The 27236-nt window shown below is 42.5% G+C and overlaps 2 protein-coding genes across 3 annotated transcripts in view; both read right to left on the bottom strand.

The window, feature by feature from the left end:
* dtx1 (deltex 1, E3 ubiquitin ligase) overlaps positions 1-11610 on the bottom strand; it is a 52748-nt gene extending 41138 nt beyond the window's left edge. The window contains exons 1-2 of one of the 2 annotated variants that reach the window (XM_053420034.1): positions 10869-11610; positions 9775-10410 (exon numbers count right to left, since the gene is read on the bottom strand). In XM_053420034.1, the coding sequence (XP_053276009.1) occupies positions 9775-10033 (259 nt within the window). In that variant the 5' untranslated portion in view covers positions 10034-10410; positions 10869-11610. The remainder of the gene's footprint in view (positions 1-9774; positions 10411-10868) is intronic. The other variant, XM_053420033.1, reaches the window with a different exon arrangement.
* A 7456-nt stretch (positions 11611-19066) lies between these two features.
* Positions 19067-24742, bottom strand: slc20a1a (solute carrier family 20 member 1a). The gene is given in 17 exon segments (XM_053420922.1): positions 19067-19521; positions 19605-19689; positions 19779-19951; positions 19953-19965; positions 20043-20116; positions 20118-20438; positions 20440-20516; positions 20600-20727; positions 20729-20810; positions 20991-21084; positions 21086-21114; positions 22001-22064; positions 22066-22093; positions 22533-22623; positions 22727-22867; positions 22965-23559; positions 24514-24742. Coding segments are annotated over 16 exon segments (1905 nt in total). The 5' UTR covers positions 23314-23559; positions 24514-24742; the 3' UTR covers positions 19067-19365.
* Between the last annotated feature and the right edge of the window lie 2494 nt (positions 24743-27236).

The raw sequence follows: 27236 nt of genomic DNA, 5'->3' as shown, positions 1-27236 counted from the left end.
TTAGGTTTTCAGAAACAGTCAATACAATGTATCCAAAGCCTTTACAAAGAACCCACAGCAAGGATAAAAATCAATGGCCACTTAACCAATAGTTTCAAGCTACAAAGAGGCACTCGCCAGGGATGCTGCCTTAGCCCCACTCTATTTGCCATATTTATAGAACCTTTAGCACAGCTGATCAGACAGGATAGCAGTCTGAAGGGAATCCAAATAGGAAAACAGGAACACATCATAGGACTTTTCGCCGATGATGTTATTGTGACTCTGATGCACCCAGATAGAACCTTTTCTAACCTGATGGCAATATTAGATGACTTTGGTAAATACTCTGGCTATAAATTAAACATGGCAAAAACACAAATCCTCACTTTCAATTACTCTCCTAATAAAGAAACCAGAGAAAAATACAAAATTAAATGGAAGGCTAAAGTATTAAAATATCTTGGAGTGACATTAACAAAAAATCTTGGCAACACGTCTGAAATCAACTATAAACAGGTCAACGAAAATATTGGAACAGATGTCAGGAGGTGGTCAGCCTTTAACCTAGATATGGGGACACGTATAGATATAGTGAAAATGAACATACTACCAAGACTACTATATCTGTTTCAATCTATCCCACAGATGATCCCAGAAGCACAATTCAGGCTGTGGGACAAATTGATTTCTAGGTTTATCTGGGCCGGCAAGAGACCAAGGATCAGGTATAAAACACTTCAAATAAATAAAGAGGAGGGTGGTGTGTCACTGCCTAACTTGAGACAATATTTCTATGCAGCACAAATTAGATTTGTAGTATGCGGAAGCTGCCCGCAATATGAAGCCAGATGGAAAGACATTGAAGTCAACATAGAGACCTCTCCAATCCAAGCAGTGTTGGGGGACACAGCGAATAAAATGCGCCAAGAAAGCAACAATGATATTATCAAACAGACCCTGGGTATTTGGAATAAGATGGTGAAAGACTACAAAATGGAGGGAGACGCAAAGATTTTGACTTGGCCTGCCCTGGATCACAAATTTAAACCAGGAACAAATGATATTGGCTTCAGACAGTGGTGGGACAAGGGTATAACAGCTATATGTACACTCACACAGGGTGGGCACTTCAAGAGTTTTGAACAATTACAAAAGGAATTTTATCTAAATAATAAAGATTTTTTCAGATATTTGCAAATTAGGGATTACTTTGATAAAAAAATTAAACCAGAACTATCTGTAGAGGGTAATGCAGTGGTTGAAATCCTAGTTGAAGCTTATAAAAAAAAGAGTAATAAAACTATTTCCAAAATATATCAGGGCCTACAGAAACAAAATGGAGAAAATACAGGATATGTTAAAGCAAAATGGGAGAAGGAATTAAACATAGAAATATCACAGGAGGATTGGTGTTCTATGTGGAAAGCACAGCATTCATCCACAAGCTCAAGGAAGTGGAGAGAATTTGGTTGGAGGAACTCAATTCGTTATTTTATAACACCACATATTAAAAGTAAGCAAATTCAGTTAAAGGAACCGTGCTGGAGGCTGTGCGGAAACACGAACGCCCATCACTCTCATATTTTTTGGCTATGCCCAAAAATTCAGATATTTTGGGGGAAAATATGTCTGTCTTTAAGTAAGATTCTGGGATATGAAGTCACAAACAATGTAAAGGTGCTTTACTTCTGTATTTTAAAGGATGTCATCTCAGGAAAAGATTTGTATCTGTGTAAAATATTGCTCATGGCCTGTAAGAAAACAATCACTAAGAACTGGTATCAAGCGGACACTCCAAACCTCAAACAATGGATGGACATAGTAAAACAGATTAAGACAATGGAAAAAATCGCTCATACTCAGAGGATTGATATCTAATTTAGCTCTGTTGAATTTGAGTGGGCTCTAGGTCCTTGACAGAGGCATACGCTCTGCTGGGTGCCATGTTTCAGACCTAACTGAACCAGCGGTCCCTAGCTCTGCTGACGACTCTTTGAGCACATGGGCACAGCAGGGCATTGGACTAAATGCTAATGTCAATATGCTAACGTGCCCAATTACAGAGAGAGCATGCTGATGCTTGGCAGCTATAATCTTTATCACCATGTTAGTGTAGCCCTCATAGCATACTAACATTAACTCATCCGCACTGAGCACAAAGGACAATTAAAACAAATTGACTGTACTCCCAATATGTAACCTTGCTCGTCTCATTTTGTGTTTATGTTGATTTGTATTGACACATGTGGAATGAATGAAGTTGTATTGCAGACGACAGACTTTGGATTTTCTGTAGAAAACCCCAAAGATCTAATTTTAGGATATTTAACCGAATTGTAGTAAGTAACTGAGTGTTTGAGTAAAGGGCTGGCTGTGCAGATGGCTCCTGCTCGTGTGTTCAGACTTTAGGAAGATCGTATTTTTTAACATGACGGTGACTTCAACTGGAGCACCGACCGCCATCTAACCACTAAAGTTCTTCTGGGAGAGGCACCCCAGTTTCGACTTCAGCGATCCGTCAGGCCTTCACCGCACTAAAGTTGGGTAAGAGTGCGTTTTTCTGTAAAAACGAGTGAAAGTGCTGAGGCCAGAACAGAGAGTCCCGCACTGCGTTTCTGTGTGTTCACTGAGACTGATCAAGGGGAGCTCTGAGCTCGGCTCGCTGCAACCGCAGGCAGCGCGAGTTGCGTCAGCGCAGCTCTGGTCTCTATCAAAAGATCTTTTCAGTAAATGTTAGACCACACACTCCTGCAGATCAAAGAAGGCCCCATTTGTTACAAGAGAAACACTCTGTCCTTTCGCAACGTGACGGCTGACTAACATCTGGTTTGTAGGCTGGAGAACCATTGAGCTATGAAGCTTTGCAGATTTTTTCAACAAAAAAAGATTAATAAAAGCTCATTTTATTCATCATACTGTATTTATCATAGTTTATCATAGCTTTTAACAGCTCCAGGGAATTGAGTGACAGTGATGTTATTATGGACAAAAACATTTGTGAAACAGACGGAAAAACTTCTAGCAAAAGCAAACAAATATGAGTGTGATGCTCAGCAGTGTGGAGAGTGAGACAGATTTCAACAGGAGACTTGTCAGTAAAATGTAAACTGATGATGGTTCAGTCAAACAGGGCTCCGCCCACGCCTTATTCCCATTCCGGCAGTGACAAGCAGTTCAGCCTAGGCAGATGTTTTGAGCGACTGGCCTGGTTAGAGAGCGGCACAGAGAGCGAAGCTTTTCAAGTTGCCTCCCTGATGAAGGCATGAGATATCCACTTTGGAAATTAAAAGTGGTGACTCGCTGGATTAGAAGTTGAAAGGAGATGTGGAGAGTCGCTTCTGCTCCCGACGCCAGAGGCTGCCAGAAGCTGCACAGGCTGGTCTCCGCTGCTGCAACGTAATCAGGATGAGGACGGAGCCGAGCGAGGCACGACCACGCTGGAAATCAAGGTCGCTCGAAGAGAGAACCACGGCATGAGAGATCACTAAAGTTTTCGATTTTAATCTTAGCAACCCACAGTCTAATATACTGGAAAGGGATAATCTAGTTTATAGTTTTTTTGAGTCGACAGTCAAATGCAACACCAATCTGTGTTAAAGTCTATAAACAAAATATTGTCGGAACATTTACAAAAATATGTCCATATTGTATTCATAAATAAAACACTGTCACACCTTGAGGCCCTGGATGGAAGCCTGCACTGTAGCGAGGCTGTGTGAGAGAGAAGGAGCAGGGCCATGTGCATTGCGGACGCTCTTTCCAGTGTTATTATCCCTCCCTCCAGCCTGACTGTCACTTTCCATCAGGAAAACGCTCCACCTCGCCTTCTGTTCCTCTTCTCTCCTCACCTCCAGCAGGTCCCCGCCCTCTTCCTCCCCTGTCCACAGCTCCACGCTCCCTTTCCTGCAGAGTGGAATCCAGCCAGCTGGTCAGGGCTGGGACAGACCCCCGAGTGCAATGACACCTTAGCATGGCCTTGGCACCAAGCACCGTTCCGACTGTGCTAAAGACCTTCACTGACTGATTAACTGCGCTGATTACAAATGGCTTTGGGAGGATAAAGAACTGGTCGTATCCGTTTATCTTTAGACGGAGGATGTGTTCAGGGTGAGACCTGTTGACTACCTGCAGAGGCTGCGTACAGCACTTTAACGTGATCGTTTATGTCAACAAACAACAGTCCTGTCAGTGCCTGAGCCGTTAGAAACCAACATGCGTAAGCCAACATCACAGCGCGTGCTCTGAGACGTATTCAAATATAAAAAGGCACACACACAAAAGCGCCAGAATGAGCCTGGTACTGGTCATGTTTCTATTTCCACTCGCTTCTTGAATTTGTAGTATAAATATACAGTTTTGAGCATTTGGGGCCGCGCTCTCTCACTCATTCTGCTTTCTTCTGACGCAAGTGGGATTTCTGACGCAAGTGGGATTTCACAGTCAGAGCTGATGCATACAGGACATGACCTTTAGCACGTACACAGCGGGAATCCTTTTTACAGGTTCCACCCACAGACCACCAAAACAGTTCCCACACGCACTTACAACATGCTATACTCCACTCAGGGGGAGAAAAAAAAAAAAATGTCCAAAGCCCTGCAACCTGCAGCACTGCATACACACAGCAAGTGTACAGGCACACATCCAAACCACAACCACAGTGACTGCCGCTCGTCAGCTCTAACACAAAACAGGCATGAGAACATCCACCATCATCTTCCTCGGCTTCTGGTGTTATGGGCTTTTTTTCTCACTGTAATTAGTCAGAGGGGCAGTTAGCTGAAAGGGAACAGGCCAGAGGAGAGGAGGTTCTCACGCCTGTGGAACCAAAACAAACAAAGCCCCGCTCCGGCAACGCAGCAGCCAACAGCCGCTGATAGGGGTTATCTCTGCAGTCACGCATGGGCCATCTCACAACAGGGAGCATTGTAATGGTCCTCACAACTCCACAAACACATGCGGCACAGACGGTAATCGCACACAAAACGCTGCCTGTTTTAGGTTGAACAAAGATCTCATTTCTTTTCGTGTCTTGTGTGAGGTAGTTTAAATTATAATGGCAGTGGAGAATGGGAATCACACATTGTTTTGGACATTTGGCAGTGGTTCCCTGATATTTGACACTGATCGGAGCATATTGTATTCTTGTGTCGATGTTCGCAGGCGATACAGATGCTTTACGAGGCGTTTCTCTTCTTTTTCAACAAGCACAAAGCAATGAAAATCATCCATTATTTGAATTCCTATATAAATCTTACATTTGTCTCCTATTTTAATATCTTTATTTCAGGCTTTATCTTTTACTTTACAGTCTCAAATTGTGTGTTTTCCAGAGTTCTTAAAACGGCTTATGTTTGTTCGACTTGGGAAGTTGAAGCCACCGAGCTGTGCAGAGTGGAAGCCATTTCCCCTCGCAAATGAGTGTTAGCAAGGATGAATAAAACTACATGTTTAAAGTCCCAAAGTAATGTAGGTAGCTCTTAAATCAATGATGGGACAAAGCAATGGCTAACATTGCCAGACCCCATGCTGGTTACCCATTTGGTTGATAGTAGGAATTGATAAGGGAAGGTGGTTGGAGCGGTGGTCACAATAAAACACATTTCTTAATTTTGAAACAACAAAACAGTACACGAGTGCAAACCATAGACTGTCTACAAAGATAGAGGCAAGATCTACACTTCCTCCCACTATCCACAAATGAAACCAAAATATCCTGGATACAAACGCTGCCATCCTGCACCAAAGACATTTGGAACCAGAGTTTGTGCAGTAGTGATCGGGGAATTGACCCATGGAAGCGAGGTCCGGCCAATCGTAAGTAAGCCTCAGCTGTCAATCATGAAGTTTCATCCCGGTTTTTAAATAAAAAATAAGTGATTAAAACTAAATTTACCAAATTGAAGAAATATCAGTGTGATAAGAACGATCTTAAATGACAGGAACCATCTTTGAGAGAAATATTGAGGAGGCAGGGTTCATGACCATTACTACCTGTATTGCACCCAGCCACTAGGTGGCGATCAAGATGCTTTTGGCTTCACTTTTGGGGATGCTATGTCATCCATCTTCATAGACAGTCAATGGTAAAAACACTGAAAAATGTATCTTGATTTGATTTCTTCTTTAAAATGAAATGTTTTCATTAAGAACATGTCCAGACAAGATTATCTGACTGTGACCAAAGATTCTCTCTAATTGCACAGTTATAAATACTGTATGTGTAATGTAATATGTTATATGTATGCAGCTGTGTCTTTTGACCTTTTTACTGAGCTCAACACGTAGTTGGTAGAGTACATTTCTCCTGTAATTGTATGACACAACAATAACCCACAGCACCTGTCTTTGTTTGGAAATAATATATTTCAATTGGTCCGGATTTCACATCTGTGATTTAGCAATCATCTGTGGTCTAGTTATTTTTCATTAAAGCAGCCTATTTGGTCTGTCTGTTTTGTGCCACCTCTCCATCATAAGAGAAAATACATTGGATGTAAATGCTTTAAAGGCCAGTGGCAGAAGCTATCGCTGCAGTGTGGAATCCATCAGACACGTCACGAGTGTTGGCATGTGATGGAGATGACCGTTAAGCCCACGTGTTTTGCTGTGGGTGAAGGTGTAGTGAAAGGGAATCAGTCCACAGCAGTGTTTAGAGGTTCAAACGCCCCTCTGGGGAAGACATCAGATCGATTCTCCTTGGCTACGAGCCAATCCTCTCCCTGGTTTCAGCCAGATATTTATCCACACTATATATAAAGCCTCTAAGCCTTGACTCATATATATGTACAAAAGCACAGGGTTCAGGATTTCACCAGAGGCTGGTGTTCTTCAGCAGCAGCTGTATTAAGATGAACCCTGTGCACTGTGCTTTTCAATGCCAACTACACACAGATGTGTTTGGGCCTCACTCCACAGAGAGGGGCCCTGCCGCATTGCCTGTGGTTCGTGTGTTGCCGTCATGATGCTCTGATTAAAGGGGGCTTGGAGATAAACTGTCGCCGCCGTCTCATTAGTCCGAGTTACCCTGGCTGGTTCCTGTCCACAGGAGCTCCTCCCAAAACCCACAGGAGAGCTGGGCACCCCTACAAAGCCTGGGGGGAGGGGGGGGGGGGGGGGGACACGAAAACCACTGCTGCCACAGCTGGTGGAGAGCACCTTCACAGAGACGTCAGCAAACTCTCACTTTGACACACACACAGAGCCTCGGAGGACGACATCACTGGCTTCACAACGGAACGGGGTTTCCCAACAGGGACTATCCAGAGCTAATGGCTGTGTGTGACCTGCCGAGCTACAAATATAACAAACATCTGATGAGAAGCAGATGCATCACGGCCCGCATTAAAACAAACCTAAGCCTTGGTTGCAACAATATCACAACAGCCTGGAAGGTAGCTGGGGCCTCGTGGGAGCTCGGATCGATGGCAGTGGCCGAGCGGAGGTCTGCACATGTTTGGGGGACAGGAGCAGAGGGCGAGGAGAGACCAGGGAGGAAGGGGGGGGGGGGGGGGGGCGCAGGTGTCTGGGCTGCTGTCTGTCAGGCCCTGCTGTCCCAGGCGAGAGGGAAGGTAGCATGCCCAACGGGGCAATGAGGAGCGATAAACGTCAGGCCTTGCCCCAGCGCCACGGTAATGGCTGAAAAACGGCCCAGTGGCTCACCTCACAGCCAGTCAACCCCGGACACATGTGCTGCTCTGTGCTATGTTCTATTAGAGGGGAAAACACCAGCAAGAAGGACAGAGATCCAAGCAGAAGGCTCCTTATACTACAAACCACACTGTCGTGCAGAAACCCCATTTTCCTCATGAGGAATAAAAACATGTCAATAGCCAAAACATGAAGAGTTATTTTAATGTTCAGGCTTTTCATTTGCCCTCCATATGTTTTTCCAAGCCTTCAATCACAACCACGGCTGCTCTGCTTCATGCTGCCCTCAAAACTAAAATAAAACAAAATTATCCATAAAGCATTAGATTGGAACCAAATAACCGAAACTACTTGTCTGTTGGAGATGTTTACACTAACAGCTGCATTACAACATCAACGTTACATCCTATGTGATGCCAGAGCAAGATAGTCACATGTTATTTAATTTGTCTTCATACTTATTTTTGAAGGGTAAGCACACCACATTGACCAGAGCCACATACCACATCTATTTACAGCCTGAAGTAGTTTTGCAACACCCATCATCTGAGGGCGCCCTTTTTATAAAAAGCATATGCATCTTAATAGGAGAGCACACATGCAACTAAAACAGCCTTTTACAAGATATTTGAATTGTGACAATATTTATTACATTTTCTTTCCACAATCAGGAAGTTATTCAGCAGTTACTCCAGGGACCTTGACAAGTTTGAGCTGTGTGGTTTTTTCTGTATTCTGAATAGCACTGCCAGTTAAAGTTATTGAATGAATGCAAATGGATATCAAACACTGCAAATGAATGAAAGGTGACACGATGCCAATCCATGCGCACTAGGGTCGCCTTAGATCCCTGTCATATCTCTCTTGCAAGGTTATACGATGACTCAAAGTGTGTGTTTCTCTCTTCATGCTTCTCCTCGTCAGAGACGCTGCTAAACGTTTTTACCCGGACACGTAGAATGTCCCTACAGCACCTAACACAGTCACAATCAATAGGTTTTGATCCAACACTGACTCCAGCTCAATGATATTTGGCTGAATCAGACGCTGGTTGTAACAGATGTTTAAAACCTCCTCCATATCTCCGCTTCAAACACCGGGGGCAGCAGAGGAAGCTGTATCCACACACACACACACACACACACACACACAAAGGCGAGTGTGTTGAGCCTCAGCGGAGTGCAGCGAGAACATGTGGTAACAGTCATCAGAGAGAATTACAGTCCACCAAACAAACGGCCATCGCTCAGTGGATATAAAGCAGAAATAACACGTACTTCGGGGTGGGGGTGTTCTCACGAGGACATTTAGGGTTAAGCATGTGATGAATCACTTCCTTAATCATGGTGATGTTACTGTTCTCTACAACAGAACCAAGATCAACTTTTTATACACCATCATTTGTACTAGAGGGCAATATATTAAATGTTTTATATATAGCCGTTTTTTTCCAGATGCTGCGTATTCTTTCCATCCCGTTGAGTGAAATTACGTAAATTGCAGGAACCAGAAGCACTTTCTCTTAAGACAGTAATCGTGTACAGTAGCTAAATCACCAGCCACTACTGTGATTGTCCTCCTCGCAACAGAGCGGCAACAGAGTGAAACACAATAAGCTGAGACAAGCGAGGGAGCGTGGCTTTGAGCTGCAGCACTCATCTGCCTGATGGATGCACGACCCACCTCCTCGAACACGGTGACCTTTGACAAGGTCACGGAATCCAGCAGGCTGCACAAAGACACTTGTGAACAAATAAATCATTGCCACACTTTAGTCATCCGAGTGGTTTGTGTCCTTATGTAGCTCTCAACATCAGGACACAACCTGTGGCTCATGTACTGTACACAAGTCCCAAGTCAGACGCTACATTCAGGAGACTCATTTATTTCCATGAAGTTACATAAGAAAAGTGAAGCAGCCCCATGAAGGTTGCCTTTGTTTTAATCAGTCCCTGCGGGATCATCTGTGGTGATGACAACTAAAACATGATTTACTTTTTCTCATATTCAGACATGAGAAATTCAGGGTAATATTCCACATAATGTACTGATGAATTTTTATGTTTGCATCAGCATTGCGTGTTTTTCCCCTGATGCCTGTATCTGTGTCATCTGTGCACACAGACAGGAAACCACTCTTACCTGTGTCTTGTCGAAACTGGTGCATGGACTGCAGGTCGATGACGTAAGCTGAGAGCTGGGCATCCACCTGGCCCAGAACGACAGTCCCCCGGGCGTCCCCCTTCAGCACGTTCTCAATGTGGTGGCAAACCGCTGCACTGTAGGGCCTACAGCGCCCGTGTTCGTTCAACCACTCCCAGACCACCACCCGGGCCAGGTTCTGAGGTGGGTACCCCAGCCCGTTGACGGGCACCAGCAGCCCTGATCCCGGACGGGCCATCTCCTGCGTGGTGTCTGCACCTCAGCTGCTGGCTGCGTCCCAGGCTAGAACACCACTGCGTCCCCTTTAGTCAACTGACACACTGGAACCTTTCCATCAGCCCCAAACAGGAGAAGAAACTTGAATAAGCAATGAGTTGGTTAGTTCCTCAATTAGCTCATGCTGCTCTCAGGCGAGCAGCTCTGCTGGAGTCGTCATCTACAGGTAGTTTTCAACTGCTGCTGTTCCGATGAGCCAAAAAGCAGCCTCCGTCCTCTGGCGTCTGTTTGAAGTGGCAGATGATGTTGATGCTGATGATGATGAGATCTGCAGATGTAGCAGTCTCAGCCCTCCACAGCGGACCACAGCAGATCAGCAGCAGGTGGACAGGAGACACACTGAACAGAGAACGAGGAGCAGAAACACACCAGTGAACAAATGCAGTGATTTGTCCCACACACACAGTTTTATGGCTCATCAGTCAGGTGCTGTTTCAGCAGAGATTACATAAAGCTAACCAGTCCTGTGTGCTACAGTCCCATTAGTGGCCCGTGCCTCTTGGCAATTTCTGTTTACCTGAATGTGGCAAAACAAATAAATTGCATAACAGCCTTGTGTGTGTGAGCAGCAACGTAACTGTGATCAGATGTGTGCAGAGTGGACAGAGCAGACAAATGCTATGATAATCCCAGCAGAGAGAAAAGAACACAGACGTGTTCCACACACGCACACACACACACGCAGTGAATGCAGGAGGGAGCACTGCCTGTTGTTTTGCTATTTTGTATTAAATGATGAGGCTGATAGTGACAGCCTCTGTGCGATAGTGCAAGAGTGTGATAGTGGTGACACAGACCTGTAGGTTGCAGCTGTGTGGTGCCACGCATCTGCCAGGTAGAGGCTGCATCTCACAGGCTCCGGCCGATCATCAGATTGTAGAAGAAAAAGAAACCACCAGGAGGTGAAAGGCTGTTGTCTCTTCACATCTGCGACTCACGCGTTTCCTCCATCGACCCGAGGTCCTCCCTCACAGCCTCCTCCTGCAGCTCCTCCGGTGTTATTGCAGAGAACTGAGCCGTCCCTCGGCTCCCGGGGATCTGCTCCACACCACAGCAGCTTGTTGGTGCGCGCTGTCTGAGTGAACGCGTGCCACCCCGCCGTACACGCGCATTTCTATCTCTCGCCAAACATCACGCATTCACATGGTGGACAAACGCGATTCTTACCGCACGCAAATTACGCACAGATGTGCAGGCGCACCTGTATGTGTGGTCAGCTGCTGAATAACATCCAAAGTATCAATTACACCAAAACAAAAGTGCACAACTTCCGGTGACTGGTTTCAAAATAAAACCCCTTGTTGACAAGTGATCAAACTGGATAGTGTTTATTATGTTGCACACACACACACACACACACAAACACACACACACACACACACACACACACACACACACACACACACAGACACACACGTATGCGTACTGTATATACTTATATTGTATATATGAATATGTGTGTAAACTAAAAATAATTTAATTTCCTCAGAATCAATGTGGTGCCTTACACAGGCTTCAGAGAGACATCACCTTGTAACCAGGGGCGGCTCCTGGTACAGGCGACATAGGCAACCGCCTAGGGCGGCACAAGAGACTTATTTATCATGACGTGACACATGCAATGTAAAACAATACATTAACGTCACACCATCATCCTCTAACCCCGGCACGCACCAGAGCTAGAAGCGGTCCGCCTCCTTTCCTCGCCCATGTTAAATACTTGGGCTGTTCGCACCGGCAGCATAGTGCCGGGGAGAACCGGGAAGCGCCGCGGCCACACACACACAAGCACATCATCTCCTGTGTATGTGTGTGTGGGGGGGGCTGGCGACTACAGGCTTGCGTAGGTCAGTCACCTGTGAAGACCAGCATCATTTACCCCTGAACCAGCACGGAGAAATGAAATGCGCTCCCTGGGCCACAGGGATGAGCCAGCCCCACGCCACTATGCTGCCATGGGTGGAACCAGGAAACCAGTGGACACAGGAGCTGGGTCAGGCTGTCGTGTTGGCAGGACTTCAACCACCTATTCATTGCACAATATCTGATACTATGTAAATTTAAAAATCAAAAATGAACCGTAACCATTTAAAATTAAATATATAATATAAAATAAATTTAACTGAATTTAATTAAATTAAATATAATTTTTTATTTAATTAAATTAATAAAAAATAAAAAAACTGCGCGCGCACATCCTGCACAGAAACCCACTGCGCACCTCCTGCGCAGAAGCCAATTGCGCATATCCTGCGCAGAAGTCCATTGCGCACATCCTGCGCAGAGGTCCAGAGGCAGTTTTTTTATTTTTTTTAAAATTTAATTTAATTTCCCTTTTTTCTGTTTTTCTGTTTTTGTATTTAACTAATTAAAATTTACATAGTGTAATATATTTTGCAATTAATAGGTGATTAAATTGCTGCCGATTTTAAGAGTTCAGTTTATTGCCGGCAAGAAGATGAGAAAGAGTGAGACTCGAACCCGCGACCCTACTGTTGGAGAGCATCACCCTAAAGAATAGGCTACACCTCCTGCTGATCTCCATGGGGAACTAAGCGCTACAAGATCATGCACAAATTATCGTGTGCGTGTGTCCGTGTCATTCTATGCTGCTTTTGAAACACACTTCTGAGAAAATATTTTCTACTTTACTACATATATTTGACAGCCTTACTTTTATATTTTGGGATTTTAGATACTGGAAGATTTAATATGCTTTAAAAACCTATTGTTAGAGTAGTTTCCAACGTTGTCCTTTGAAGCCTTACAAGAATCACAGGCTGCTTGTTTTCATGTGATGTCCTGAGGCTGCCCCCTGTTGGCTGCTGGGTTCCTGCAGCTTGTGATTAACTAAAGTTGTAAATAAAAGAAAATCTTTAATATCCTTCAAGGGCAATTTGATGTACAACCAGCAACCAGTGCACGACAAAAATAAGCCTATATATACAATGTAAATAAAACACAATATAAAAACCCTATAGACTTAAGTAGCAGGGGGAAATGAGCTTTTAATAAATTAATTGATAAGTCGAGCAACAGAAAATTACCCGTCAACTATTTAGATATTCTAGAAACATTTCATTCTACTTTTAATTTCCTGTTGTGTTTCTAATTATTATTAATGTTAGTTACATTTCCTTGATAAAAGTGTGGAGGTTTTATCACCTGTGCTAAGGAGTTTACGTTTTCATCTCTGATTTGTCAGTTAACAGGTTTATGTAATAAACTCCTCGATTAATAACCACAAAACTTGCTAGAAGGAAGCTGCATGGATCAGAGATGAACCTATACGGCTCTGTTGATCTCTACTGAGTGCCAGTCTAGTGAATGAATCTGGAATCTTGTGATCGAAAAAAACGTCAGACCAAGTGAATCCGCTTTATTTCAGCATGAACAGAAAAAAAAGAATAAAGTTTCATTTCACCGTTAGCAGCAGGACAACCTACTGGATCTTTCCTCTCATACGATGAAGGTTACTCTATCTCTTCAGTTACTAATAAAGCTCTGTTCAGTTAGACACACAAAGGGATATAAGAACTGGAGTTAATGAAAATGCAAGAGAATTCAAAACCAACACAAAATGCGTCCCTGAAATTCAAGTATGTGTCCCTTCTGTATTCCCAAAAACACTTTTAGCATTTTGACACAAAACACTGGCATGAAAATAAATTGCCCATGGACACTACAGGGGTTTATCAGGCAGTCCATGCCCAACATACTATATTGCCATCTTTCTGCAGCACGAACCTGAGAAACGAGAATACATAACACATCAGTATCATTACTTAGGTTTCCATGGCTGTGACCAAACAGCTGCACTCCAGCTGTTGTCCTGAATGAGCTTTGCTAATGAAAGAATACTGCATAGTCACGTGCAGTATGCGTTGAGAGCACAGCATCCTGGTTTAAATGTTACTATCAACACATCTCCTTTGGTACTCTGTGTGCAACAAGCATACTGTGTCAGGGTGAACATTAAGCGACACAAAAGTTTTGTACTAACGGGAGAACACTTCCTTCAAAGTCGTACACAACACAACATGGATGATGGGTACACTGTTGTGGCGTTGGTGGATACTTGTGTATTCAAAACACATGAGCTGTTAAAAGACCTACCTCGTACATAACTAACAGTCAAGTAGATAAACTACAGGTCTATTATAGTAGAGGAAATAAGGGGAACAATCGTTCATTTTGTGATACAAGCATGAAATTTGGCATAACCATTCTTCTGGGTCATCTCTTTAACTTTAGAATGGGGGCCATCCAAAAATCCAATATGGCGGTCATTTTTCAAGATGGCCGCCAAATCATCAAGTCTTATATATTTCTTGCATATTTGGGGAAATATTTCGACAATAGTTTCAAGTCAAAAGAACTTCATTGGGCCTCAAACCTCTCAGTGATATTCACAGCTGCACAAGGCTGTACAAGACAGAGTCAGAGGAAAACATTTGCACCTACCATTAGTACAGCTGTTTTTGCATGAGCATTTTGCCAATTCCTGGCAACTTGCAGCAATTGGTGGAAGTGTTGTCCAGTTCACCAACCACCTTTGTCCTTGCAGCTTCCATCCCCATTCTGCAGGACTTGGTAAAACTGGTTGAGTGACAGTTGCTTGGCCCCAGACAGCTCCTGCTTGGTAGGCTGCACGTTTAATGTGTTCCTTGAGGGCTAAACTTGTTGGTGGTATGGTATCATATGGCCTTTGCTTGCGGGCGAACAAATGCATTCGTGCATCATTCACAGATGTGGCTGCACTTGATCGGTCATACATTATGACCACAAATCTCTGCAGCATTTGGAGGTCATCATCATCAACGATGGTGGGCCAGTGACTGAGCTTGGTAAATGTCCCTGACACTTCATCACACACATTCCATGTTTGCCATACAGATTTCTTAGCCTTGCCACAGAATGCAGACACAACGTCACACCCACTAAATGCATGAAAAAATGGTAGTGTGATGGAAATTCATCTTGAGATTTTAAATAATGAAATTCTCAGATTGGAGTTGCCATTGAGTCTTTATGATAGTAAGCTCTGCAGAGTTTACAAGCACGGGTGCTCAAAATGGAACAACTGGCTGCAAGTGTGAAAAAGCCAGGACTTATACAAAGAGGCGTTTCATAAGACATGATATGAAGAAAAAAAAAGAAGACATGAAAGACATGAGATCATCCTCTGTCTTATCTGCTGTGTCCTTCCGTCCCCGGTACCAGTTAGAAGAAAAGCCTCACCCTACCATCCCTGGTACCAATTAAAAGAAAAACATCACCAAATAAGGGTTCCATCCTGTCAGGTAGACAGTATCACAGCAGTGAGACACCTAGTAAGGGGATTTCCAATACCTTAGACACTGGTCAGTGATATTTTCCATTACAGTAGGCCACTGGATCTTTCTGGCCCAATTGTTGAAATGATGTCATGGATTGGAATCCATCGTGAATGGGCTCCCTGACCAAAAGCAATCCACAGCTTCTCCAGACCTATTGCTATGTCCTCTACACATAGCTTAAAGGTTGGTTTGTATATGGAATGAGAACAGAGGGAAGCTCTCCTCCTTATATAGTACCAGACAGCCAATCAAATTGTTCGTTCATTCTAGTCTTTTTCGATGTGACTAGCGAACAAATCTAGAGACTATTGAGGTTTGGGTTTGAAATGTCACATGCTACAGTGCAAAAAAGCAACTATAGCGACATATCTAGCCACTATTTTTACTGTCCTCTACACATAGCTTAAAGGTTGGTTTGTATATGGAATGAGAACAGAGGGTGCTTCTCCTTATATAGTACCAGACAGCCAATCACACAAATCTAGCTACTATTTTTACTGTTCTCCTATACTGTATATCCCCCAAATATCTCTATCCCTCTAATTAACCCTAAACTTTACGTAGTTTTCCCCGTGACCTATAACACAGTTAGCCTATGACATGTTTTAGAAATGTTTCAGATGGTTATAACTGGTAACGCCTGTTTGAAAATTTTCAAAAACATACTATGGGAGTCCGATATTATTGACATCTACAAAGTATAGGCAAAGATTATGCTGAAATGCAAAATCAGTCTAACCATGGTGGCCATCTTGAAATAAATGGTGGCCATTTTTTATTTTCGAGTGCCTCGATTCTTAAATCGAAGAGTGACCTTCAAAGATGATTTGTACGAAATTTCACGCTTGTATCACCATTTGAACGATTTCCCCAAAATATTGCTGTTATTTCCTCCACTATTAGAAGAATTTAGATAAACCATTAATGTTAGAAGAAGAGAATTTCCTTCTCAAACAGAAATTCTGTCTCTGATTACACCTTAATCCTAATATAGCTTAAAAACCAAAAGCAAAGAATTAAATCATTTCAACATGCATCAGTAGACATTCAATTATCTGAAATAGTTTAAATAAAACATGCACTTGTCAAAGTGTAGGTGTGCTATGTCTTGAAAAACAGCTTCAGATTCCTATCACTTGTCTGTGCATATATGTACTAACTTTCTGGAGGCCAAATATGAATTACGAAATGTGGGAATGGATTTTAAAAAAAGAACTGAAAGGGATGCATGATAGTTTGCGTGTGTATGTTGGGGGGCGCCAATTTGAAATCTCGTCTAGGGCGCCAACATTGCCAGGGCAGTACAAGTTGCAGCATGAACTTTTCAGATGACGCAGACAGAGACAATGCTAATGGGTTCACAGATTAGCTAAAAGAGCACGTGCTTACTTTTCATAGGAGCTGAAGCTGTGTGAGGATCGAGTTCATGTGCCTCTGTCATACCTCTTTTCAGCACTGTATTAAAAAACAACTGTGGAAGCCTTTACTTAAAAATGTAAGGCTTTCTAAGAAGCAGACGCTCCAGGTTGGATAGACTAGTGATGAATGTAAGTATACCTGCACATTTGGATGTTTGTAGTTTGCCAATGACCTTTGTTTTATATGTAGATAGTTCTGTTTGATTTTTTTCCATGTAGTGCTGGTCTATGTCATATATTCAGTGTAGGGATGCTGTCCAATGAATCCGACCATTGGCCGATGTTTTTAATGCAAACAGGGATAAATGTCTGAATGAGTATGTCATAGATGAATTCATGGATGAGGGATATGGATGCTTACGCTTATTGATTCGTGGAAACATCGAGGTTTGCCTTTGTTTATCTCAGGTTAATATCAACGTTCTATAAGAAAAAAGCCCCATCTGCTGCTAAAATATCGCACCTGCAAAGGATAGGAAACATTTTGGAAATCCTGAGAATGAATAAACTCCAATGAGAGAATAATTCTCCCTGATTGTCCTTCCAGTTGGATTTATCATGATTTTATATACCTCCCAATAAATACACCTGCCAATCATCTGTCAGTTGCAGGCATCTGTTGACATCAGCTGGAAGAGCTTCTCTCCTCCATCCCTTGTGGGTCTATAATTACTCTAAGAGGCTCTGATGGGATTAGTCATTATGTAATGTCAACTGTCAAATTATTGTTATCAACTGTAAAAATATTGTTTACTGTCAGATCTGGATCTCTTTATTATTCTTTTATCTAATTTTTATTCATTCTTAATCATTTTATCTTTAGCTTTTCCTCGTTTTTTTTGTGTTGTATTTCTATCTTCATCATTTTGCCTTTCTTTGTTTACTTGTCTTTGGTGTTTCCTCATTTAAGATTAATGAGACTCAACTGAGGATTTCCTCACTTCCTGTTAATATTGTTCTGCACTGTGTAGGGACAGAGTAGGAGGGAGTGTTTCATCCTGTAAGGTAGTTAAATTAGTTGTATGATCAGTGCTATACAAATTAAGATTGATTAATATAAAAATACATCATTACATTTATTCTAAAGGCTTTTAAGCCTACTTGTTGTCTACCTGTAGTTCAAGGCTTGCCTACTAATTGCACAAAATATTATGTGTTACTGTATAATATAATTTTCAAAGTGTAGTAGAGCTAATAATCTCTCCCATCTACATTGAAAATATAGATGTACCTGTAATACATGAATCCAGCCAATGAGAAGTTTTCAAAAAGCTTTGATTATAAAATAAATCTATGAACCCGTATAACGTTGTAAAGTAAAGGTAAACCTAGAGCAGCAGATATTCACGGGACACATAAAGCAAGTTAAGGTTGATCTCAGAACAGTCTGTCAGATGTTAGATATGTGGAGGAGTAGAGGATCCGGTTTGAAGAGAATCATCAAAAGGAGTATGTTTAAAAATTGGCAAGTCACAAGAGAGGCAGTGATAGGGCACGTTCGCTTCTAATCCTACCAGTGACAGCAGATACCTTTAGAACATCGCCACCATGTGTCTCTTCGGTGTTCCTACAGCAAAGCTCATCTCAACTGTGAGCTTGTGTTCATCTTTGGAGACGTTACTGTGGGATCCAGCTCTTCAGAGTTAGAGGTTATTGCAAAGTGAGGGAAAAAGACCTCAACATATTGATCAATATGAATTGAACCTACTTAATATTGAACTAATCGGCAATAATTGTTCAATTTAAAATCCAACTATTTACAATTTTGCCACTACAAAGCTACTGCAGGTGAGAAAGGGAGCTGTGAGAAAGGGAGCTGTTTTCTATTGAGTGGCGATTTGATCAGAACAATGCACATTAGATTTATCTCTTCTGTGTAAATGACAATGTGACTCATCAGTTTTATTCTGATATGTCACAATGAAGCCGTCACTACTTGTGATAGAAGAACTTTTAAAAGCAAACCCGGCAGACAAGGAGATTAAAATGAGATTTAAAATCGATTCAATGAGCAGATTTCACTCTTCATTCAATTTCTTTGTCTTGAATCTTTTTGGAAATTACCACTGAAATAAGATGTTTACATTATTGAACCACAACTGTTGATCAGTGGCTTTACGACGATGGTGGTGGCCCCAGATGTGATGCAGGATCGACGCTTTTTATATTTAAATGCGTTTATATAATGGAAATGTTAATAAATAAAGTACACTGAAACCTCTTAAAATCAAGCAGCGCCTTGTTTTATTATATCCAAATACATAAACATAGAACATAACTGTCATTTGAATTATTTGATTTTTAAAAGATATGGTTTTTATACAAATGTACAAAGGGATACACAGTATGAAAGACTTTGGATAGTGGATTTTATCCTCCAACATTATGATATAATCTCACTGGCTTGACCTTGAAATGACCTTGAATGATCAAATATACATCTCTGACAGAGACCAGATGGAACCTGTTCATTGGTGCGGTTTCATCGGTCCTTCAGACGAGCTCGGCTCTGTCAGCTGAAGTGACCCGGAGAGAACTCACAGGATAACATATGTGAAGAGAGCCATGATGGCAGCGCTGATCAGGCCCGAGATAGGAACCGTGACAAACCAGGCGATGAAGATGTTCCTGAACAGACGCCAGTCCACGGCGTTCCTGGAGCGCAGCCATCCCACGGCCACCACAGATCCCACCTGTGTTCATTACAAATACAATATAAATAAATATGCTGATCCTGCTTCTGAGTTTGACATGTCTCTGTCAGGTTGAGGCTTACCTTGCAATGCGTTGTGCTGATAGGAAGACCAATGTTGGAGGCCACAACGACCGTGATCGCTGAAGATAGTTCGATGCTGAAACCACTACAGTGGAAGAAAGAAATACTCCTGTTTTATCTATCATGTGTATCAGATTTTTTGGGGCTGTTATAGGTGATGTGGATGTGGCGTACCTGGAGGGGGTAATAGGGGTAAGGTCCTTGCCCATGGTCTGGATCACCCTGCGGCCCCACACCCACAGACCGGCGACGATGCCCACTCCTCCATACAGAAGCAGCCAGATGGGTGTGGGTGTGTTGGACACCACAGAGCCGCTGTCATACAGCAGCCAGAGAGCCACCAATGGGGCCGATTGCATTGCTACAGATGAAAATGTGTAAATGTGAATCTCCTGAATGATCATCGCTCACATACAAATTTAAATAACAGACATCTACCTGACATCATTCCCCCCATGAGCAAAGGAGCCAAAACATGCGGTGAGGATCTGCAGGAACTGGAAAAGCAGCGAGGACAGCTGGTTGGTCCACCTCCAGCTCATCCTCCTCCTCAGCGGGGACCAAGCCAGCCTCCTTGGTCACATTCCCTTCCTGCACTGTGCTCCCGCAAGTCACTGCTGAGCTGTAGCTGCTGTAGCTGTCCACCCTCGGCCTTCTCTGAAGCCCACCGTCGAGTTCCTTGGGTTTAGGCTCTCCTTGGATGCCGTAGATGGCCATCGTGTAAGAGGTGTAGCTGTTGTTCCTCCTGATGGGCCGCTCCTCTGTGTCACTGTCACCGATGCAGTCACCCACTTTGGCCACGTGGAGCTTGTGGAGCAGGTCTTTGTACAGGCCCCGAGTCCTTTTGGATGGTGTGAGAGCGTCCGCTGTGAGGATCAGTGATCACCATGGGGCCAACGTTGCCGTTCAGACCTTGGAAAATCATATGTTTACTATACAATCTGAATTATTTGTGATACTTCCATGACTATAACAACAAGACATTCGTTCCTCACCCCCGCCGAGATCCAGGTCTTTGGTTTCCATGTCATTGTTGTCCAGATCAGTATCCTCTGAACCTCCAAGTTTGAACGCCACCGCTTGAGTGTCTGGTGGGGGGGGTCTGGGGTTGAGGCACATGTGGGATTGATGGCTGCTGTGCTTGTGCAGGTTTGCAGGAGTTCTTCTCCATTAGTGGAGTTTGACATGGAGCAGGAGCGATTTCTCCTGAAGTACATTATAGTAATAGTGAGTGAGTATGTCCACATGGCAGACGGGGGGTTACACCAGCTGGTTTTTGCTAATTAAACTCCCAAAATCCTATTCGCCACAAAAATGCTTTTGGACTCCAAAATATATCAAACTAAGTAATATTTGTTAATGTCCGTATATAAGTATAAGATTTACTCACGTTGATTTTCTTCTTGAGGCGAGGACAGACGACAAACCAAACTATCAGAGCAGTGAGACAGGCACAGCCAAAAGAAATGCACAGTGTGCCCCCACCATGGCACTTTGTCAAAACCCAGCACTGCGCACACAAGAAAGGGACATGAGACAGAATTGTGTCTGAGATAAGGACAAACAGTAACTGAACTGTTTCTTTCATTTATTCATCAGAACGTCCATCTGGTCCTTTCCAGTGAAAGAAAGAACATGTCATGACTGATGCATTAATTTACACTTAGGCTTAGTTAAATAGAAAAGCACAGCAACAATTAATATGTATCTTTTTATAATTTCAAATAGAGAAAATAAAAATAAGACAGATCTTTACCATTTTCAAACCACAACTCCTGGATCCTGTCTCTCAATATGTTCATGTAGATAGCAGTACCATGAGAGAGACCAATCAGATTGTGAGAAACAGTCCAGTCTTGCAGCATAATGATAAAATGCTCACAGTACACGGTGTTCAGCACACGTGTAATATTTCACTTTTCTTTTCTTCCTTCACAGAATAGCTAAAGTGCTGCAACTGCCAGAATTCACTCAAGTTACCACGACAGTATTAAATTGCCGTCTTGCAGATACAGCTTACCTGATTGGTCTTGTGGACAACAGAAGTTAAACCACAAACAAAAGGACAAACGGTATATAGCTGCATCCAACTTGTGTAGTAGGTATAAAAATGCCATAATTTTCTTTAACCTGTTTTTAAAGTATTGTCTCCGTGGTCTTTTAAGATTTGGTTTTAATCACAATACAAGAAATGACTTCCAGAGGAAAAATTATTTTAGTTGAAGAATTAAAGCTCTAATGCCGGAGATTGGTTTCAAACATTTGTGAAACGTTTCCTCACTTATTTTCTCCACCTACTTTTGTCCTGGGAAGACTGTCAGGGATTTCAGCCGCTGCTGTCTAAGTGCAGTGAGCGAGAGCCCAAAGAAGAACAGGTGAGTGGACGTCATACTCACTTGGTGCTCCAGTAAACATGATGGAGAACAGGTTGATGCCCATGGTGATGCCGTAGAAGACGGGGGAGAGCTCTGAGGCCGTTTGGTACAGGGGTCGGCCTGGAGAAATCAGTTTTCATCCAATCAATAAATCATTTTTTCAACAATTGCCAAAGAATTAAGTTTTTCAATACTTCACATGAAGTGAAAAATATACAGAAGTCCAAGTTAAGAATCACTGGACTACCATTAAATACAGAAGTAAAATCTTATTTAAGCACTGATGCAGCAGTATTCAAAATATGCAAGATATTTTATATCGGAGACATTTTTGGACATAGTTTTTGGACATAAGTATTTTTCTTTTGATGCATTAAGTACCATTTGATAATGGCATTTCTGTACTGTTAAAGTATAATCTTTAGTGAATGTCCTCTACTTGTACTTGTGTATTTGTATACTTTGGTTGGCTACTGGATCTGAAAACATATTTTAGCGACTGTAACTTCAAACTGCTGTACTCTTATTAACCACGTTAACTGGATAGAAATATCTCACCTTGTTCAGAATGAATCTCCGAATGAAGTAGAAGAGAATAGCTGACATGATGCCCGACAGCAGAGGTGACAGGAACCAGGACAACACTTTGGATACAGCAAAAGACATTTAATCCGATTTTAGCTTCACTTCTATTTCAGATTCAACACATACTTGTTTTCAAATGAACAGGAAAACTAATATATTCACCAATGCGCAGTAACTCCATCCATTTGACCCCTTGGTGACCTCTGGCCACCATGGAGAAACCAATTGTAGCTCCAACAATACAGTGGGTTCCAGAAATGGGGAGCTTCAGGAACGAAGCAGCCAGCTGCCAAACAGCAGAGCCTGTGGCACAAAAACATGATGGAGGCCTGAGCTCACAACCTGAAAATGCACTGATAGAATTTATATATATATATAAACATACATACATACAGCTTACCAAACATTGCACTTATAGATCCCGCCATCAGGACATGCTCTGAGCCGTTGTACATCTGCACATCAATGATGCCATTCCGGATGGTCTCGCTGACTTTGGCCCCCAGCAGCACTGAGCCCACCGTCTCAAAGATACTGGCCAGGATGCAGGCCTGGCGCAGGGTGACCACCCCAGAGCCCACTGCTGTGCCAAAGGAATTGGCCACGTCGTTTGCCCCCACGGAGAAAGCCAGGACGAAGGCGATGATGAAGCCGACCACCACGAGCCACAGGTAGCCTGACATGTCCGTCTGCGTGGCCACAGCCACAGTGGCGGCAGCAGCCAGGGTTGCTAGTGTAGTTGTATCCATTTTTTTATAGTTTCTTTTAATTAAACCGGTTTCAAATTAATGGGTGACCTATGAGGTTGTAATTAAATTTTGACCAGAAAAAGGATTAAGTAACTCCTTAGTCCACGTCTCAAAGAGCTTATGGGAGGAATTAAAATCTATTGCTAGCTAGGTATACTGGGTCTGTCTGCAGGCTTCATCATAAAATGAAAGATCATAGAGATAAGGGAGGGAACCATTGTGACAGGCAGCCTCTGAGGATACACACTGTGGAAACAAAGTGAGTTACTGGTTAATATTCCTCATACACTATGTCCACAACAAAAGGGCAAAGTTCAGTCACACAAAAACTAACTGAGAGGAACAAACAACAGATGATTTATTGAGCGGTGGCAGAGGGAAGTTGAGATGATGAAGTGTTTTATATCAGTTTTACATCATTACGGCTGTGAGCTATAGTCTGGCATTGAATTGCTGTAGCTGGGGAGTCATCTGTCTCAACAGGAGGCTGTGGAGTTAATCATGACATGAGATGGAGTCAGGGTCTGAACTAAGGAGCTGTAGTATTTCTTCTTTTTGGTCCAATCATTAAATTAGTTCTAACTACAGTAACAGGAAGAGGATTCTATATACCTTCCATCACTAGTTTACAGGTGTTACAAATGTCAGTATGCCCCGCATTAGAAATACAGTCTAAGAGGTGTTAAATGTGTGATTTCAACATACTCATATTGGATTTAAGCTGCAGACTTCACAGTAACTTCACCACACTTTTAAGTGCTTAATCTCCTGGAGAATTTTAATAGGATTTCCCTAAGATTTTACACCAGTGATATGTAATACTTAAAAAGTAAAATCTTCCACTTGATTCTCATGTCTTAAAGCCTTGTCTTATGTGTCAGAGTTATACTTTCCCTCAACTTTCATCTGGTGCACAGAGAGAGTTACAGAACAATAAAAAAAAAGCCTCTAAAACTTCCTGTAATATGGTGAAAATCACAAATAAATCCACGTACGGCTTCAAAAGGAGGTGCTTTAGAGCTGTGAATAAGAGGCCTATTATGGACAGTCAGCAGTTAAGTCAGTGTGGGCCAATTCAGCATCAGTATAGAAAATAACCGCATGTTAATCTGTTTAACTGCTCTTGCATAATTCAGATTGAGGAGTGACAACACAACAAAAGGAACAAAAGTGAAAGAAAGACAGAGAAAATATACTCACATGTGAGGCCAGAGGGAGAGTGTGTGTGTCCTGCGGTCAGACTGTGAACCAAGAGAAGCAGCAGCAGCAGTCAAGTTTGTGTGTGTGTGTGTGTATGTGTGTGTGCGTGTGTGTGTGTGTGTGTGCGTGTGTGTGTGTGAGAGAGAGAGAGGGAGAGGATGATACCAGCAGCTGTCCGTCAGAGGAGACTGGGAGTCCAGTAGCCTGCACCGTGTGGAGTCCAGCCTTAGTACTGGTTGCTTTATATAACAAGCCAGGTGAGAACACGCCTCTGCAGACCGGTCATGAGACCACCACAGCCTAAAGCTAATGTTTAGCTTATGTGTTGACAGAGGGGGAAAATAATTACGGTTGTCTGGGATTATGTTGCTTTACAGTAGATGAACCCCAAATCCTCAAATGATGTTTTCTTTGTCACCATGGAGAAGCACAACTATCTATTGTTTTGTCAAAATATAACTTTTCTTTCTGTTTACTGAAGAAACATGAGAAATATTTCAGGACTTGGTGTGTTTATTGTAATCAAGGTTTTATTATTGTTATATAATCAGTGTTATATTTCTGGATACTATGTATAGTTTGACTATGAATATCTACAAACAATGGTCAACATCTATTACTGAGGAGCTCTGTGATAAACAAAGACCCCCTCAATGATATTTTTATTTGAATAAAAACTATGGCCTCTACTCTAGTGCTATCTAGTGGCCAAACGCAATATTTCATGCACCCCAATGCCAAGAGAAGAGTGTATTGTCCAATACAATAGTCTTATGCTGGTTCACTGCTTTATTTATTTAAACCTATTGATGTAAAATCATGTCAGCCACAACTAGATGAATAAATAAATTAGTTCATTAGTACAATATGCTCACACTGCACTAAAGGTGAAACTATGGCGAGTCACCTATAGGGTGTGTAGCTCATTTAGCAAGTGTGGCCGAGCAGAACGTGAACAGCCTCAAATCGCGTTACTGATCAACCTGTTATTCCCCATGTGTAGTCACTTTCCAGAGAAACTCCACTGGAGTGTCATGCAGCCTTCGGCGTCAGCAGAACTGAGTCGTCTCTGAAATGCTACAGTGCCTCCAGATCTGCTGATAAGTTCCTCTTCATTACTCATTTATTTGGAGCCTGCTGGATGATGATGTCTTTCGGTTCTGTGACAATCTGCACAAGCGCCTACCGTGCGGAATATTTTGACCTCTCCAAAAGCATGTGACAGGTTCAAGTGAAACGTGAATGGTGGAGGAAGCTGCCAGAATTAAATCAGAGGATCAACAATCTGCCTTGTACTCTGAGTGGATGCGTGCCAGGCCCATGCAGACACATACATGTAACCACAGCAGCGGGATCCAACACAAGTCAGATCATGTCATATATACTGTATATATATATATATATGCACCTCTATACGGTCCAAATATATAGCTACTGCAACAAATCACCTTCAACTTGAATGATTGCAGAGTTTCTTTTGAACCTAATGAACTGATGTCAAAGGTCAATGTCACTGTGACCTTGTGAGACACGTTTGTGGCCTTGTGAATACAACACCTTTCACCTTGAGGGAATCCCTGGCGTTTTGGCAGAAATGTTCACCGGGATTCAAAGATGACCTGATCTGATCATAGAGGTCAAAGGTCACTGTGACCTTACATTTTGTCAACGTGGTATATCAGGAACGCCTTGTGGAAATTTAAGGACATCTGGTATGAATATTCATGGCTGCAGTCTCTTGTCAGTGTGACCTCACAGGGCATAACTCAAGAATTCATGAACTTATTATGACAGTTTAAAGTACATTTAAAATTCACTTAATAAGGAATTATATGAATATCCTGAAAAGTCTAACATTATATATGTTATATACTACCAGACAGTCATGGGTGGAGACTGCAGCCTGAGTGGTTGGCGGAGGCGTACGACTACGAGCTGGTAGTTCTAGTTGAAGAAATGTTGAAGTGCTACTATGGAACATTTTTCTTTGAACATAGATGGTGAGACTGATATTTAAAAAAAAGTGTTGTTGCCCTGTCGGTTATTAACTCCTTTTCATGTGATATTTACTCTGTATGTTTTGCTTCATGGCCTCTTTACTTTAAATACTTATCTTTTTCAGAATGCCTTTATTAAAGATATTTGATACCACTTCTTCAATACAATATAATGCAGCTAGAAACAATACAACGTGATACAATACTCAAAATTTATTTAGATTTTTGCACTCAATATTCATGAACAGTTACAATCAAGTAAATTTTGGGACATTTTGTAAGAAGTCTTACTTTGCTTGCTGTGCTGAATAAAACCAAGTTGATCATCAAAATCTACTAAAATGGCCAAATCCTTCTCATCAGTAGTCAGGCGTCTTCCTCCACATAACAATAAGGCCCCTTCTATTCTAACTAGTCCAAGTGAACTGTATTGTCATTCAGACCAAACAACAAGAAGTGCATGGCAGAGCAAAATTGTGTTTCTCCCAGCTCCATATGCAAATAAAAAAGGCAAGTAATTTACACATTCTTGCTCACCCTGCACAGTTGCACCATGTTCTTGCTACATAGGAGCTAATTCTTGAGAAACCGGAAAACCTGCCTGATAGACAAGCGGTAGCGTAGCAGTCCTGGTAACTTGAGCCTTACTGGAACTTGGGACCAAACCAATAGGAGCAGGGCCTCACTGACCTGCGGCCTATGGGCTCGGGCGCAGTGTGTTAGATT

This window comes from Pleuronectes platessa, chromosome 4, assembly GCF_947347685.1.
Source record: "Pleuronectes platessa chromosome 4, fPlePla1.1, whole genome shotgun sequence".
NCBI lineage: Eukaryota > Metazoa > Chordata > Actinopteri > Pleuronectiformes > Pleuronectidae > Pleuronectes > Pleuronectes platessa.
The sequence above is the reverse complement of the archived record's forward strand: the minus strand, read 5'-3'. Positions and strand labels throughout refer to the sequence as shown.